The sequence below is a fragment of the Rhinoderma darwinii genome, chromosome 2, assembly GCF_050947455.1.
Source record: "Rhinoderma darwinii isolate aRhiDar2 chromosome 2, aRhiDar2.hap1, whole genome shotgun sequence".
NCBI classification, from domain to species: domain Eukaryota; kingdom Metazoa; phylum Chordata; class Amphibia; order Anura; family Rhinodermatidae; genus Rhinoderma; species Rhinoderma darwinii.
In genome coordinates, this window is record NC_134688.1 from 359,429,861 (window position 1) to 359,447,100 (window position 17,240).

General features: G+C 41.7%; 1 protein-coding gene across 8 annotated transcripts in view; it reads right to left on the reverse strand.

Moving 5' to 3' along the window:
* Positions 1-17,240, reverse strand: part of HIPK1 (homeodomain interacting protein kinase 1) — a 76,774-nt gene that overhangs the window by 46,549 nt on the left and 12,985 nt on the right. For all 8 annotated transcript variants that reach the window (XM_075853829.1, XM_075853831.1, XM_075853830.1 and 5 more), the window contains exons 2-3: positions 7,591-8,668; positions 1,541-1,664 (exon numbers count right to left, since the gene is read on the reverse strand). In XM_075853829.1, coding sequence (XP_075709944.1) covers positions 1,541-1,664; positions 7,591-8,666 — 1,200 coding nt within the window. In that variant the 5' untranslated portion in view covers positions 8,667-8,668. The remainder of the gene's footprint in view (positions 1-1,540; positions 1,665-7,590; positions 8,669-17,240) is intronic.

Sequence of the window (17,240 nt, forward strand, 5' to 3'; positions counted from 1 at the left end):
ACATAAAGTCCAATGTGTCACGAGAAAACAATCTCAGAATCGCTTGGATAGGTAAAAGCATTCCGGAGTTATTACCACATAAAGTGACACGTCAGATTTGAAAAAATAGGCTGTGTCCTTAAGGCCAAAACAGGCTCAGTCCTTAAGTGGTTAATAAACAGAGCCTCTTTAAGCTGAATATGAAAATCAGGACAAATAACTAAAAGGAAAGGGTTTTGTTGTTTCCTCTGATGCTCGTGTCTTTGGCAAGAAATATAGGGTCGTAACACAAACTGAACCCTAAAGGCCCGTTTAAGCAGAGCAATTTTTTTTTAAGCCACAGATGAACAATCCTTGCTTTTAAAAAAAATAAAAAAATAACATTTACCCGATGGACATTTCCACTCAACTGTACATGTCTATATATACACACACATGTACACTGAACTTACATGTGACGCCATTTCCGAATACAGGTCGAGTAGCGGTAGATGGATTGTAAATGAATGTGAACATGCGAAGGAAACCAATCGGCAAATCGTTTAGGAATTTCTCTTATGTGCTGTTAAAAGTAAGGGCGTATTATTTTTTCTGTTTTTTAATCTTGATATTCTGCTGTGATTTTTAGAATTTTGGCAAAACCGTTGGGTCTTAGCAGGCACAGCTGTGTGCACAAAGTCAGTCAATGGCACTTATGAAAACACTCGCTTTGTCCGTAGTAGCTGCTGCTAATGCGGACAGTAAGCGGTTGATGACTTTATGCTTAAGAAAAAAAGAAATCTCATGAAATGTATAATCTGAACTGGAACATAAAATACAAAACCTCAAGAGCACCAGGAATCAGTAAAAGAACCAATCAATGGGCGCGGCTGCAGCTCTTCAGAATAGCAGCTCTCACTTTAAAATTTGAGAAAACTTCCTAGACACGTAGCTTTAATAAACGAGTATCACTGCCGTAAACCAGGGCAAGGACTGGCGTCATGTTTAATGACGATCTGCAAGATCTCAACACCTGAATGGAAAGTAACGTCTCATGTACTGCGTTTTCACCACAAAATATACTGGGGGTGATCTCATCCATTATGATGGCAGACCACCAGCAATGCTTTACCAAGGCGGATTTGTGCGCCGCTTGCGGTACCTATAAACTGTGTATACATGTTACTTTCTACGGAACAGGTCACTTTATGCTTACCCTCCCTGCCCCGTAAGACCGATGTACTTGCGAAAAGGGTAGAACTGACAGGTCACGCACTGCAAACAACGAAGGGCATGAAAGATCTTTGATTTTTATGGGGGACTAATTTGAGTTTGTTTTTGAGCTTAGGCACTCTAGATCTTAATAAAAAGGAATAGGGGAGGGGGGGGGGGCAGCAGCACATCGAATCCCCCTCAACCAAAACCTTTAGAAGCATTTCTTATGAGCGCTGTAAGAATTCCGGATTGGTACATTCATCAATTTCACACTAAAAATTAAACATATCCATCTTTTCCACGTCTCCTTTTAATTATAGAGGAAGAAGAGGATTTGAACTATTTCAGCGGCAGCATTAATAATTACCTGATCATACTCTGAAGCGCCTGGGTACAGAGGCCACCCGAGGAACAGCTCCGCTATCACGCAACCCAGAGACCACATGTCTATTGCTTCGCAAAACGGCAACCCAAGGATTATCTCAGGAGCTCTGCAGGTAGAAAACAGGGAAGAAATCATGAAAAAGCACTTGACTCATTGCAAATTAAAACGTGTGTAATCCAGGAATACAAGGATTTAGGCAGAAATGTAATTCTCCATTCCAGATTAAATGATAGTTTGTCATACATTTCTGAAGAATATAATGGATTTAGAGTGCTTGTGGTCCATATAAAAGAACAAGACAATACATTGTACTCAGTTTTCCAAAACTAGAACCCTGTTCTCTATAAAACACTAAACTACCAGACTAGCAAATACAATAAAAAGTTCACATGCAATGATCATTATACTAAACCTGGCCACACGAGGGATTTCAGCCGTCCGTTCTATGAAGGTTGTCCTTCTGGATTACACCGCCATAACTTAAAACAACAAATTGCAGATTGCCCTCTGCCTTGATCAGTGGCCTGGTCGGGGATTCTATTGATAAGACGCAGATCTGCCCTTTGACATGAATGACTAATAAAGCTGGCACCTGACAACGACCAAAAAAAATCCTACATGGCAGATCAACTTTTCCTTAGTAATCGGTCTTTGGTTGGCCTCTGTCACACTCGTTCGCTTCACGAAACAATGCAGACAGTCGGCAGAAAATGGTTTAAATAAGCCTTTTCTCTAGTGTATGGTCAGCTTAACTAATAGGTTGTTGGAACGTAACGATTAAATAGTGGCATATTATCACCTATTTTTTTTTTTTTTATATTTTAATGGAGTGGACCACAAGATGTGTCCAAAATAGAACATACACACTTGCTTTTCAGCCTGCTGCAATATTTCACCATTGCTAGACTGTCTGTGTCTAATGGTAACTAATGTACTAAACACATGGCGGAGCCATTATTGAACAAGAGAGATGGTAAATGGGTATAAACTGTTCCAGCATGAGCTTGGTGGAATACAATAAGCACATCAATGGCTGTACTTCACTAGAATAGTTGCTCATAAGCCAGAAGCTCAGACCACAGCTATATGCAATCTCTAAACTCAGAGCTACTACGAAACCCAAGTCAGGACTTCTGGTATTAACCAAGCAGTATGCCAACAATTAAGAACATATTTTTTTAATATAAGGGGCCATCACATACAGTCCACAAAACTTCTAGATATTTACATGGCAGGACCAGGTGTGGCACAGGCCGAAATGAATTGGTACTCTGGCAGATCCTCTCTACCCTACCATCAGGGCCGATCCACAAAGTCAGATCTATATAGCCACTAGGATTCCTAGTGCCAGTGTTTACAGTAAAGATCAGTAATGGTGCAACAATAATAAACTTTGTGACCATACAACGTTTTTCGGGGCAGGACATGCAGGTACATTATCTCCATCCAAACATGAGCATCCCTTACAACAGAGTAGGGATGTCACGATACCAGAATTTGGAATTCGATACTGATACTTTGTGTAGTATTGCGATTTCGATAGCAAAACAAAACTTTGCCAACAGTAATAAAAAAAAAAGTTCTTCCATTTTGTGATGTGAGGCGCGAGGTGGAATGATGAATTTTGAATGTGCCTCACATTAATAGTAATTAATTAATTGTTCCTCAGTCATAATGGGTTAATGTGTAAGGTACATGATGGGGTTAATTACTATTAATGTGAGGCACATGGAGGTTACATACATCACACCTCGTGCCTCACAATAAGTGATAGAAAGCAGTTTATTTTTTTACAGCGTACACATCATAAATGATGCAAAAAAATTGTTGTGCAGATTATTACGGCCGCGCCAATACCGAATATGTGTATATTTTATGTAGAGACTTATTTTAATGTTTATTGTAAAAAAGGCTGTGTATTTTTTAAAATGTAATATTACTTTATTTTTAAACTTTAATGTACTGGCATATAATCATATATATGCCAGTACATTAACCTGTGTACTGATCGTACACAGGCAGTTATTAGGACATACCCAAGTATGCCCTAACAGGAAATATGGTAAGACAGCCTTGGGGTCCTTCAATGGACCCTGGGCTGTCTGCTCATATATGGTATAGCCCTCATTCACATCACAGGAATTCCTGTGATGCATCCATGGGGCATCCCCCCTTCTCATTTTCCCCTGAATGCTGCAGTCAGCTGTGATCGCAGCATTCACGGGAATAACAGCGGAAATGAGAGGTTTCTCTGATCTCCGCCATTATAGAGCGGGGCTGCGGCTGTGTAATATAGTCATTGCCCCTCTCCTGATAATAAGTGCACGCGGTCAGCCTGAGGTAATGCACTAATGAGAGGGGCGCAGGCACTGAAGACAGAACATGGGGGTGTTCTGTAGTGCGCCCGCCATGTTCCGTCTTCAGTGCCGCTGCTCGTTAGTGCAGTGCTGGTCGCATCGCATCATCCTGACGGCGCGCACTTGTCAGGACTCAGGAGCGGGGCGGTGGCTGTATCACACAGCCGCAGCCCCGCTCTCATACATTCATGTGTTACTATACTTCGCTGTGTGGCCGCACAGCTAAGTATTGAAATACATGAAATAACGGTATTGAACCGTTTGGGGGTGCACAGTATCGAAGTTTCGATGCATCGTGCATCCCTAGAACAGAGTAAGACAAGTTGTACAACTCTTGCTCATATCTGGAGTAAAATTATCCTTAAAAGACAGAATTACCTAAAAAGAACCCCCAGCCATATAAATGAATGGGTACTTGTCATTGCGTGAGCTTTCACACCTGCATCAGAGTGCCAAGCGCTCTCCCACCGAGAGGACACAAGTTTATGTGCTTCCTTCCAGCTGGAAAGCTTTGAAGCATGAAATTCTTCAAATCTTATCCCTGGTTATGTCTCTGCCCAAGCTTGTGTACAGAATAAAGACCTGGGAAATGCAGCAGATGACTGTTCATTTAAACAACCCACGTCATCTCAATGTCATGAACCCTAGAAGGCTGTTTTTATAAACCGAAGAGCAGGAACAAGAGATTTCTGGGCATAAAATCAGACAGTAAAGTTACATTTACTGTCACTTTCATCTGACTCAAAGCAAATGCTTTAGAACTAGTCTGTGACATAGGCCAAACTTTTCCTACATCAGTTAGTGACAAGAAGTATTTCAGCAATAATTCAGTCAATTTCGTAATACATTGCAAACATTGCGTCTTTACAATATTTCACACACAAATATGAGATAGCTATATATCGTAATCTATCTCCCCCTGAAAAGAATGGATCTGCTTGTATCCTAAATGTACGTGACATCTATCGAAGTGTAATTGTCAATTTCGGCTTTCAGGTGACCTGGTGTCATGATCGCAATGAATTGCATAAAAGAGTATCTCATAGCACCTCTGTGGGCATGACGTCATGTAAGTCTTATTCATATGAATCCATCAGATATAGTGTTTTTGTGCATAGACCATAGTGGAATGGTTTTACACCCTGCACTGTTATAGGGCACTCGCTGGGGGTCATGCGTTCATTGCGTGTATCAGGCTTTCTAGTAAGAATGTTTGCAGACTTTACATTTTTGAAAACACTAAAAAGTGTAGCTAAACTTTTTACAAACTTCTGACATGTCGGAAGTTTGGATTGGTGGCGGTCCGAGCACTGAGACCCCCACCAATCACTAGAACGAAGCAACTTCGTGTCTGTTCGGCTTTTTCCGGAAAGCCGATGTATCGGAGTACGGGCTCATAGACTTTGTATTGAGTCCGTACACGATAAGTCTATGAGCTCGTACTCCGATACATCGGCTTTCCGGAAAAAGCCGAACAGACGCGAAGCGGTTGAGCGCTCACTCGAGCGCTTCGTTCTAGTGATTGGTGGGGGTCTCAGTGCTCGGACACCCACCAATCCAAACTTCTGACATGTCACTATGACATGTCAGAAGTTTGTCAAATGTTTAGCTACTCTTTAAAGATCAAGGTGTGCCAAACAGGTCTGTCCCTGGGTTCCTTGTGCGCTCTTCTTGCAGCCTACTAAGACGCTCCAGTCCTAGGCAGTGGTTGCTATGAGCCATGGGAACATGTACAGAAAATAACACTCTGCATGTATGAAGAAATCCATGGTCTAGGACCAAAGCGAAAAGACTGCAAGCAGACCTCCGAGGAACTCTGGGACCAGGTAAGAAAAACATGGTGGTGGGTCAGTCCAATTAAAAATGGGATTTTGTTATTGCCAAGAGGGTGCTTAATAAATATCTCCCAGATTCCAACATGTTTGATCCTTCTCCCATTCAAGAACGCATGCATCAAATGAGGGACTATGAGGCCGGGTTCACAATTTCATTGCGGAAAATACTTCTGGATTGCAGTGTATTACTGCATGGCCTAACAGGCATTAACTAGAGGCAGAACTGGGGTCCTTTGTCAGGCCCCTGGCTGCCACAGAATTCATCGCCACCCGGCGATCGATCGCATCACATGGTGCCGATGGGGTGAGAGTGGGAGCTCCCTCCCTCCAAATTCACTCAATATTGAGGGGTTAAAACGGGTGTATTTCGATCCGCCCACTCGAGCAGCGCTGCTCCAAGTTCACAGCTACCTTCAGCAGTGAGGTTTCAATGCTCCCGGCGGCGCTGCTTTATGCTGTGCAGCGCCGTGAAAAGGCGTATGCATCAGAATAAAGTCTGTTAGTGGCTATCGTGAAAAGGCGTATTGGCGGTCACTAATGGGTTAACGTTCTACTGGGTTCAGGAGACACATTTTAATAAGGTTTTTACATTTTGGTATGACCTACGACCAATGGTGAGACCTAGACAACACCATGTTCTGGCTGGTGAGGCCCCAGTAGAAAAAGATTGAGAATCTGTGTTTTAAAGTAAGGGAAGGCAAAATGGAAAATAAATAAATTGAAGGCCCGTTCTAAAGTTAGCCTGACAATGCCCTCTTATATTAGGTGAGCAACAGTTAAACTTTTAATTTCCAACCTGAACTAGGAAGAGAAGTCGGCATGCCTCTTTGTTATAGGTAACAAGGACACCTTTTCTACAAAACCATATTTATGATACATATGCCGCTTGCAAGTGGTTAGACAAAAAAAGAAGGCGGCTATAAATCCATTGTTAAAATAAATCATAAAGATTGCCCTTATGCCTACATGTCGGCCCAGATTGTGCCGGAGAATACATAATCCTGAAGAAACTAATGTAAATAAATGTTACAAAGTGCCAGACCATCAAGTACATGCACTTTTCTTCTATTATAAACTCTTCCTCTGGAAGCTGCTACAAGATGTAGAGGGGAAACAAGGAGCGATCATAGCGGCTGCAGGTTTGCCCTCGTGAGTCACCGCATGGACAGGCCTAGTTCTATTGAGTTCTAATGAAGCCTGCTCGTACATGCGACGTCTCACGAGGAGAAACCTGCAGCCATTCTGACAGCTCCCTGCTCCCTTGTAGCTGCTTCCAGAGGCCGAATATTATCACAATAAATATTACAAAGTATTAGCACTTGATAATCTGACATGTTGTAATATATATATACATATACATACACACACACACACGTTGGCATATAGTATGAGGAACATCATAGCAGCCCAGCTGCAGAGTAACACCCAGAGGCACCTAAAGCCATAGCACACCTACTGTTATGCAAGTCAACGAAAGGCAAAAGTGACTTTATAACATAATCTGGTTTGCATTCATTGAAATAGGTGTGGTGAGAACGTATACATAAAAGAAAAACAAAATATAGGTCACAATCGTAATTTAAATCTATGAAAAAAGGGGTATTATAATATTCTGCAATTACAAGTTTGAGAGGAAAACTTTTTTTCTATGCTGTGCTTTTGCCAGGAACAGGGAGATGGGGGTAGAATGACAGGAGACTGGAAAAACCTTGATAATGTCACCAATTGTACCAGTAAATCTGTCTGCTTCCGCCTTCCAAATTCCATGGTTTAATCTTTAGCGATACAATTCATACATTTATATATTTAAATAAAAAAATAAAAAAAGGAACCTCCTTACCTATAGTACCGAGATTGCAAGTAGGTTGAGCATACTGCTTTTGAAACATGACTGGCCGAGCCGAAGTCGATCACCTTGACTCTATAAGGCTGACGTACCGGATCCACCAGCATGATGTTCTCCGGTTTCAGATCAGCATGAATGAGCCCTAGGCTTTTCAGCTTCATCAGGGCAGTGGCGACCTGCTGCAATATGGGTCGGATATACTTCAGTGGAAGAGGACTGAACTTATTTTGCTTTAGAAAGTCATACAAGTTCTGTTCCAACATTTCAAAAACAAGGCAAGTGTGATTCTTGTGCTGGAAGCACTCGTAAGAACGTACAAAGTTGTATTCGTCAGCATTTTCACTGCTGAGGCGCGAGAGGATGCTCACCTCTATCTGACCTTGCCTGGCATAGGAAGGATGGTTCTTTAGGATCTTAATAGCCACAATTTCCTTTGTGCTCCGCTTCCAGCATTTTGCCACTTGGCCAAAAGTCCCTCGGCCCAAAAACTCCAAGACTTCATAGCTATTGGTCATGGAACACAGAATTTCATGCTGAACAAGTTGATAATCCCCCTCGCCACTGGAACTGCTGCTTTTAGTGGTTACAGTGGTGGTCGTGGCAGCAGCACCCACCGCGGTTCTGTTTTGTAGCATCAGAGGTGGCCGTTCATCAATAATCTGCACACTACCGTTGCTGTCCACCTCTTCACTTTTTCTTTTCAGTCCACATTTTTGGTACGGTTCCAGTAAAGAAACGTTGCTTCTGTGGTTTAGGATTTGGCTGCTCTGGAAGGAGGTGGTGGGTCCACTTCCTGTACTGTCAGCAGCAGTTACCACGATGTGCTCTGCTGCAGTGGCTGGAATTAGGAGATTGGGCTCGTAGGCAGGTAGACTAAAATTAGCTACCTGGTGAGATGAACTTGTGTGCCCTTGAGCAACCGAGAGGTTCTTGCCGTGTGCGTAATACTTGTTGCTATGACCCTGTCCCGTAACATCCCAGCCAGAAGGCTCAACTTTGAGTTTCTTTGCACTATAGAAGGCACTGGACGATACTGAAGGAGGGGAGAACACCTGCAGCTGTGATGCCATACCTGAAAAATAGAAAGAACACATTTTAGTCTTGAAAATTATGTGCAATTTGTCTAAGACACACACAACCACGAAAATTGACAAGATTTAGCATTATCCAGAAATAAAGAAGAAGCAGTGGAAGTGGCCTACAGATTCCAGAAAACTATTTCTCAGCATGGAAGGGTTTATGTTTATTTTTCCAAATGGAAGCGCTCTAGGTGCATGAAAGAAAAATGTACACTGATCTGACCTCCTAGGGAATGACATTTTGCTGTGGTCTGAAATGTATAGAGCCGGCTCAAACACACAGCTTTTTCCATCTTCTATTCTGTGGAAGGAGATCTCTTAAAAACAAGTCACAGTGAGAGCTCAATTTACAATGATGCATTTACATTTATCTCAAATCCACAGGTCTGATTACAAAATGATTAGTGTAAATACCAATGACTTAAAAAAAAAATAATAATAATTTACAAAAAAAAAAAAAAAAAAAAAAAAAAGGAGCAGCTACACTCGCATTGAAAAAAAAAAAATCTACGTTCAAATGGCATAGCATTATAGTACGGGTATAATAACCGGTTTCGGCCTAGCTTCTAACGCTGGCTCATTCTGCCCGCTGACACATTTAGGCCGATAGCCGACTCTTATGACTGCACCACAAACATGTATATTTAAGACTGATCTACAATAACGGAAACCACCCCAGAATGGTGCCATTTCTTACAACATACAGTTCCTTTAAAGAGGCTCTGTCACCACATTATAAGTGCCCTATCTCCTATATAAGGAGATCGGCGCTATAATGTAGATCACAGCAGTGATTTTTATTTAGAAAAACAATCTATTTTTACCACGTTAGGAGCGATTTTAGCTTTATGTTAATTAGTTTAATGCCCTAGTGGGCGTGTTTTTACTTTAGACCAAGTGGGCGTTGTACAGAGGAGTGTATGACGCTGACCAATCAGCGTCATACACTTCTCTCCATTCATTTAGTCAGCGCATAGTGACACTAGGTTATTCACTATGTGCTGTCTTATACTGACATATTAACGTTACTGAAGTGTTTAGACCGTGACTAGACATTCCTTCCAGACAGGACGAGATGTCTATTCACAATCCCGGCACTTCGGTAACGTTTCTGTGGTACTTACAGCAGAGCAAGCGTAATCTCGCTGTAACCTGTCATTTACAGCGTGATCTCGCGAGATTACACTTGCGCTGCTGTAAGTACCACAGAAACGTAATCGCTCATAACTTTGTGAAAATAGATTGTTTTTCTACATAAAAACCACTGCTGTAAACTACATTACAGCGCCGATCACATTATGTAGGAGATCGGGCACTTATAATGTGGTGACAGAGCCTCTTTAAATTTAATAGGCGGATGGGGAAAGTCTTTTCTGCCAGGCGAACAAAAAAAGAAAAAAAATCTGACATGTTGAAAGTCCAACATACCAGTTTCTTCTTTTCCCCAAAATCAGCTATCAAGGATATAGCCAGTAGCCCCCCCTACACATAGCATAGTCGGCCAAAACCCGCAGGTTCGGATTACTTATATGTATCAGCCACTTTCCATGTCTTTATTTTGCAAATGATCGCTGCGCCTGAAGCTAAATACATTTTACTGGGCACCGAGCCTATACCGTCTCATCTTCATCTGGTGTGTATGTGAATGCAATCTTCTGTTTACTGTAAGCAGCCATTTAAGGCTGGGAGAGGCTGACAGTCTTCAAAGGACTACTGACCGGAACGTCTGGTCCCATGATCATTACTTTATCCTACCTCTAGGAACATTTACGCACATATTAGTGGATGATATTACAAACTTTCGCGCTTTGAACTGTAGGTTTAGTGTTCAGAGTCGAATTACAACAATTATAGACAGGGGTGGAATGAAGATCCCTCCAGCATCCTGAGAATTGAGGTGTCCGCTCAACAAGTCTGCAGGTTTCAAATGGTTAGGAAAGCAAACCTGTAATTACATGGCCGCCTCTCCAAACAGTGACCGGGATTACCCTGGAAAATGGGAGTCTAGCCTGGAGGTCAGAGACCAAACCAGCAAAGAAAATAACCCTGCAGTCAACTGGTGCTGAGCATAGAGCGGAGCGCGGCGAGAAGCAGAACAAGGCGACCTCTTACGGTGATTAATGTGACCCTTGGAAATTAGTAACGATGTCCTGTGGGGGTTATTCCATTATCAGGAGCTGAATGCAAAGAGTGCAGCTGTGGGCCGACATTCAAAGGAGCCGGTGTTGTTTTTCCTATCACACGCCGCCCTCCCCTATTCAGTCACACAAGCAAAAGCCGCATTTCACAGCAAAACAAAGACACATTTTCAGACGCAAATAAGAACCTTCTTCTAGTTTTCAGAAGAAATTCAATGTAAAACACACAGCTTTTAACTCCTAAGCAAAAATTCTAGTGCACCAATGCGGTTAACCAGAGCAAGGGTGGTAACAAATGGTGTCTGGGCATAAGAAGCTGGGAGCGAAGACAATTTCCTTATATAAAAATAAATAAAAAGCATGGTCACCCAAGCCGAGAAAACGGTCATAAATTTATATTAGATTCATGAGCTGGTGATTAGATCAAGGATTCAGCATATGGGATGTCACACCGCTTTCCACAGACCCTAGAAGTCACTAATTTCCCTCCCACCCGGCTCGCAGTTCTGCAATTCACTTCATGCACTAGGATGACCAGTGCTATAGCCCATGCCTATAGGGGGCAGCAAGTGCTGCATGTAAATGTGGTCTCTAAACAGGATTAAAAGTAAGAAATGATGAAGCTGGGGGGAGGGGGGGGGGTTTATTTCTCCAAGAACAAATATTTTAAATAAAACTCCAACCTGGTTTCTCATAGCGATGAATGCAGACACACACTTAAAGGCCAAAGACAGCAGTCTCATGTGATTATATAACACAACCGTTAGAAGTGTTATACGACAGATGGCCAACCTTTACCATTATTCTCCAGGAATAGGGAAGGGGGGTAGGTGTTAATAGGATGTTTCATTATATTCTCCGTAAACACCTTTATTGTCTTATGACAGTCCGCACGCTTCTTCTGCACAGAACTTCGCTTTCATGTGCAGTAGTTTGTGTTTAGGAGCTGTTCTTCCTATTGGAACTGTAAAGCTGGCCATAATATTAGATGAAAGGCGGTCAAAAAGACAAATTCCAACCAATGTCGGCCTTAAGCTACCCATGTATGGTGTTCAGACTGGCATATTGATGGTCGAATTGTTTGTACAAAAGATCTGATAGTGTGCAATTTATAACAATCATAGGGCGGGATAACAATAAAAGGCAACTCCTCTATTATAAAGCTGGAGGCAGATACCAAGGATCACATCAATGACAATAGGCGATCACGACACACCCTCCCTCCATACAGGTCACAGAGCATGCTCACAACACTAGTCCACAGAAGTCAATAGGTTTTACGACTTATGTCCAGGCGTTCTCTCTAAGGCTGGATCCCGTTTACTTGCATGTCTAGTGGCGTTTTCAGGGCTTTTTTTCCTGCTTTGTATTTTTTGCCCAAAAATACTGCGGCCAAGTTTTACTTTAAAGCGTTTGTTTGTGGCGGTTTTTCTCTCAAAACGCAGCAGGCTCTAGGTATGCCCTTTTATTAATTTATAGGTTTCTTTATAGAGACTTCAAAAATGTTAATTTATAATTAAAAAAACGACAAATAACGCGATTAGAAAATGCTTGAAACGCAAAAAAAAAAAAGTGTGTGCGCGCGCGTGCGGGTGTGTTTAGGCCCCCAACAAATCTCTGCAGCTGCTGTTTACAGCTCAGCAAGATGGCTGTCCCATAAACACAAAGAAAAAAAGGATAAAAAGAAATGATATAGATATACACACAATCAGAAAAAACAAAATCAATATGTCGACCCCATATTATATATAAACGGTACAAACACAGGCAATGGTAGTTGTGGTATCAATAGCTCACATCAGCACTGGTATTAAGGTGGACCTCCGGTCACCTCCTCCATGGGGCTCTCTGCCTCTTGCTCATTCCATAGCCCCCCCCCCCCCCAACAACCCCCAAGATGTACATGCAGAAAGAGTTATGATGTAGCGCTGAATTATTCAATAATGTACAACTTACGTAATCTTTCCCTGGTCTATTTTTACTCAAGGATAATCCTTTCCTGTCACAGAAAGGCTCTGTTTTTCAATCTGCATTTCCATAAAACACGCTAAGCCTGGTCTTTACCTACAACCGTCCTCTTACCGGCAATACTGGAGGCTTGCTCTACACGTACAGTATGTAATATTCACTGCTATCGCAACAGACTATAAAAATAGGGATAATTACTACTTCTCATAAGCGGGCTGTTATTACTGACAGACACTCTTCCCAAACACTGGACTGAGCAGAAACTGAAGAAAAAAGTGGTATGGCATGCAAACACGGTTTACTGTAAGCAACCACCATCCTGTGACAGCGCAAGTCTGCGGGACCATGCAAACTGCAAACGCAAACAGTCCAATATTCTTGAGCGCAATACTGTCTCCTTGCGAAAGATCCGTTTAAATGTATCCCTTAGGCCCCCTTTTCATCGCTTTGTGATATACGCTGAGCGAATAAGTTTTTAAACACTAAAAAAAGTATTTCAATGTATAGCTCGGCGTAGAGACTAGAATAGGTCAAAAGGTAGACCAAAATAGCATCCGTTTGGTCTATGTTGGGACACTGTTTTTTGAAAGTACTGAAATGCGTAGTAACTTTTTTTTAGCATTGATCTTAATGGACGACGTATTTAAACGTAATGCTAATCTTTTTTCTTTTTTTTTTATGTAAAACACGGACAACCGTATACAGGCATATGAGTATACGCTAAACGTAGACGCTATAAAAAAAAATGACGTAAACAAAAAAATGTTACACGTTTGTATACGTTTTCAATGGTCCGCGTTTTTATAAAAAAAAATTATACGCTTGGCGGATAGCACAAACGCAATGTGAATGCGGCCTTACCGTTACAACTAGAGTTTTGGAGCAATCTAAACATTCGTGCAATTCTCGCTCGCTTGTCAGTGGTTTGATCAATTTGTGTTATGAAAACTCAGCATTAAAAAGGCAGAGCACCAAGTAGATCACATAGTATGTACTGACAATTTGGATATGCGTTCCAGCAGAATAAAAGGTGAATGCAGAGGTAGCACCAAAAATACATATACGGCCAAGTGACCTGCACCTACGCTCAACAGTAATTTCCCTTCTCAGTGGAAGTATAAACAGCTGGTATCAAGTTCAGCAGATCAAGGCTTGTGCCAGCAGCTTTGATGTCACGTTAGGACAAGGGCTACACGACAAGCAGCGAAAACAGAAAGGGAGAACTCCTGCTTCACAAACTTCAGTTTTATTCCTAGGAAAAACGTCAAGGCGGCTATACACTGGGAATGTCGGAAGCCATGGCAACTTCTTTAAGTGGAGTTCACTGTAAGGGTATGTTCACACGGCCTATTTTCGGCCCGTAAACGGCAGAAAAACGGCCGAAAAATCGGAAGCAGAACGCCTCCAAACATCTGCCCATTGATTTCAATAGGAAAACCGGCGTTCTGGTCCAACGGGCCGTTTTTTTTACCCGGCTGTTATGAAAAACGGTCGTGTAAAAGAAGTGCATGTCACTTCTTGGGACGTTTTTGGAGCGGTTTTTCATAGATATTGAAAACAGCTCCAAAAACGGGCGTAAAAAACGCTGCGAAAATCGCGAGTGGCTTAAAAAAACGTCTGAAAATCAGGAGCTGCTTTCCCTTGAAAACAGCTCCGTATTTTCAGACGTTTTTGACTCAGCGTGTCAACATACCCTAAAGAAAAACGTTATATCATCATCGTGGGAAAGGGTCTTGTCTAGCAACAGAAGGTATAATGGACTTTATTATTGGACTGCTCCTGTTTTTTTGTTGAATTATTATAGAGCATGAAAGCGATTCAAAGCATTGCCAAGATTGGCGTATTGGTAGGCACTGCAGCAACATTGAAATGCCACAATATTTCACACCCTCAAAAAGCCTCCTGACCCGATGTGACACCAATGTCTGTATACTACTAGAGACACTGTTGCACAACTAACATTTTGGGAAGTTTTCTATTAAGTTCCTTGGAAGTTTTTGCATGATTACCATTATAAAAACAAAAATAAAAAATTATAAATTTAGAATATATAATCATTCATTATTTTCTGTGAGTCCTCAAAAATAAGGCTGCATACTGCAATATAAAGTTCAATATTGTGATACAATATATACCACCTGTTCATTCCAGATTGCGTCCACTCATAAAAGAGAGATTCTGACAATAAGTATATTATTATAGGCACAATAAACACCTATGACCAGCGTGTTCAATGATTCGGAACTAGGGATGCACGATGCATAGAAACTTTGATACTCTGCATCCCCAAACGGTTTGAAACAGTTATTTCATGTATTTCAATACGAAGCTGTGCGGCTGCATGTATGAGAGCGGCGGTGCGGCTGTGTAATTCAGACACTGCCCCGCTCCGGAGTCCTGACAAGTGCGCGCCGTAAGGCTGATGCGATGCGGCCATCGCTGCACTAATGAGCGGCGGCACTGAAGACAGAACATGGCGGGCGCTCTGCAAAACACCCCCATGTTCTGTCCTCAGTGCCTGAAGCGCAGCTCATTAGTGCAGTGTCGGCCGCATCACCTCATGCTGACCACGCATGCACTTCCTGTCAGGAGCGGGGCAATGACTATATTACACAGCCGTAGCCCCGATGGCGTAGATCAGAGAAACCTAATCTCCACCGCTATTCCAGTGAATGCGGCGATCAAAGCGGACTGCAGCATTCAGGGGAAAATTAGAAGGGGGATGCCCCTTGGATTGCATCACAGGAATCCCTGTGACGCGATTGAGGGACATACCATATATGGGCAGACAGCCCAGGGTCCATTGAAGGACCCCAGGGCTGTCCTACCATATTTCCTGTTAGGTCATGCTTAGGTATGTCCTAACAACTGTCTGTGTACTATCCGTACACAGGCTAATGTACTGGCATATAGATATATGCCTGTACATTAAAGTTTAAAAATAAAGTAAAAAGATAAATGAAATTTTAAAAAAAATACACATACACCTTTTTTACAACAAACATTAAAATAAGTCTCAATACATAAAATATACACACATTCGGTATTGGTGCGGCCGTAATAACCTGCACAACAAATTTTTTGCATCATTTATGATGTGTACGCTGTAAAAAAATAAAATAAAAACTGTTTTCTATCACTTATTGTGGGGCACGAGGTGTGATGATAAATTTAACCTCCATGTGCCTCACATTAACAGTAATTAACCCCATCATATACCTTACACAAACCCATTATGAGAAACATGATGGGGTTAATTACTATTAATGTGAGGCACATTCAAAATTCATCACACCACGCACCTCAAATCAGAAAACGAAATAACTTTTTTTTTTTATTGTTACTGTTGGCAAAGTATTGAATTGGTATCGAAATCGCAATACTAAACGAAGTATCGGTATCGAAGTCCAAATTCTGGTATCGTGACATCCCTATTCTGAACATTTTGAAGTATTTCACGTGATTGTAGATTTAGTATCAGAAACACAGTGAATACCGTTACGAAGGCTCCTTATTGGTGGCATATTATGAAAAACCACTCACTCATTCGTGGGTTGCCGGCTAACAAATATAACAAAATTGGAGTGTAAATCCTCTAATAAATAACATTTATGAAAAGGATATGAAAAATGACAAAAGACTGTTGGACGGAATGAACATTTAAGACTACGGCAGTCATTTCCCAGACCACAGCTCAACTATTTGGATAACAAATGAGTCTGGAGATAAATAAATAACGGTGACATCCTGAACAAACACCGCTCATCAGTTTTTAGAAGTTTTCTACTCGCTCAGTCACGCACAGCAAAAGTACAGACTGCGATATGGGATCCATACAAACAAAACAGGGCACAATCTGCATCTCAAGGGAATGCTCGGTTTTTTACGCAGATTTTGATAGGTTTGTGTCTGAATCAGGGTAAAAAAAAAAAATGACCCAAATCTGCTTCCCATTGATTTCAATAACAATCAAAAGGCGGTTTGTTTTTTTTAGGCTTGCTGGGAAAAAAATAAATAAATAAAAAAAAAAAAAGTCTCCTGCTCTATCATGGGATGGATTCCAGAGTTTTTTGGTGCTGATTTTTACACGAAAACTGCAACGGAATTAGCGTAAAAAAAAAACAAACCCCGCCCCTATCAATTTTAATGGGAGGAAGAGGAGTTTTTGGCCGCTAGTGGGAAATAAACGTACCATGTCCTTTCTTGCAGTGGTTTCCGCCTCTGACCTCCCATTTCAATCAATGGGAGGCAAAAAAAACTGCGGCGCATGTTTGAGTGTTTCTCGCAGAATTTTTTGCCCGAGGTCCTTGCATTAGCTTTAATGGCCGTGGTGAAATACACAATGGAAAAAAACGTGGAAAAATAGATGAAGGCAGTTCAAAATCTGCTTCAAAATTCCTGAAGGAGTTCTGGGCAGATTTTTTCTGTCTGCAAAAAACTCAGATTGAAATAAATTGGA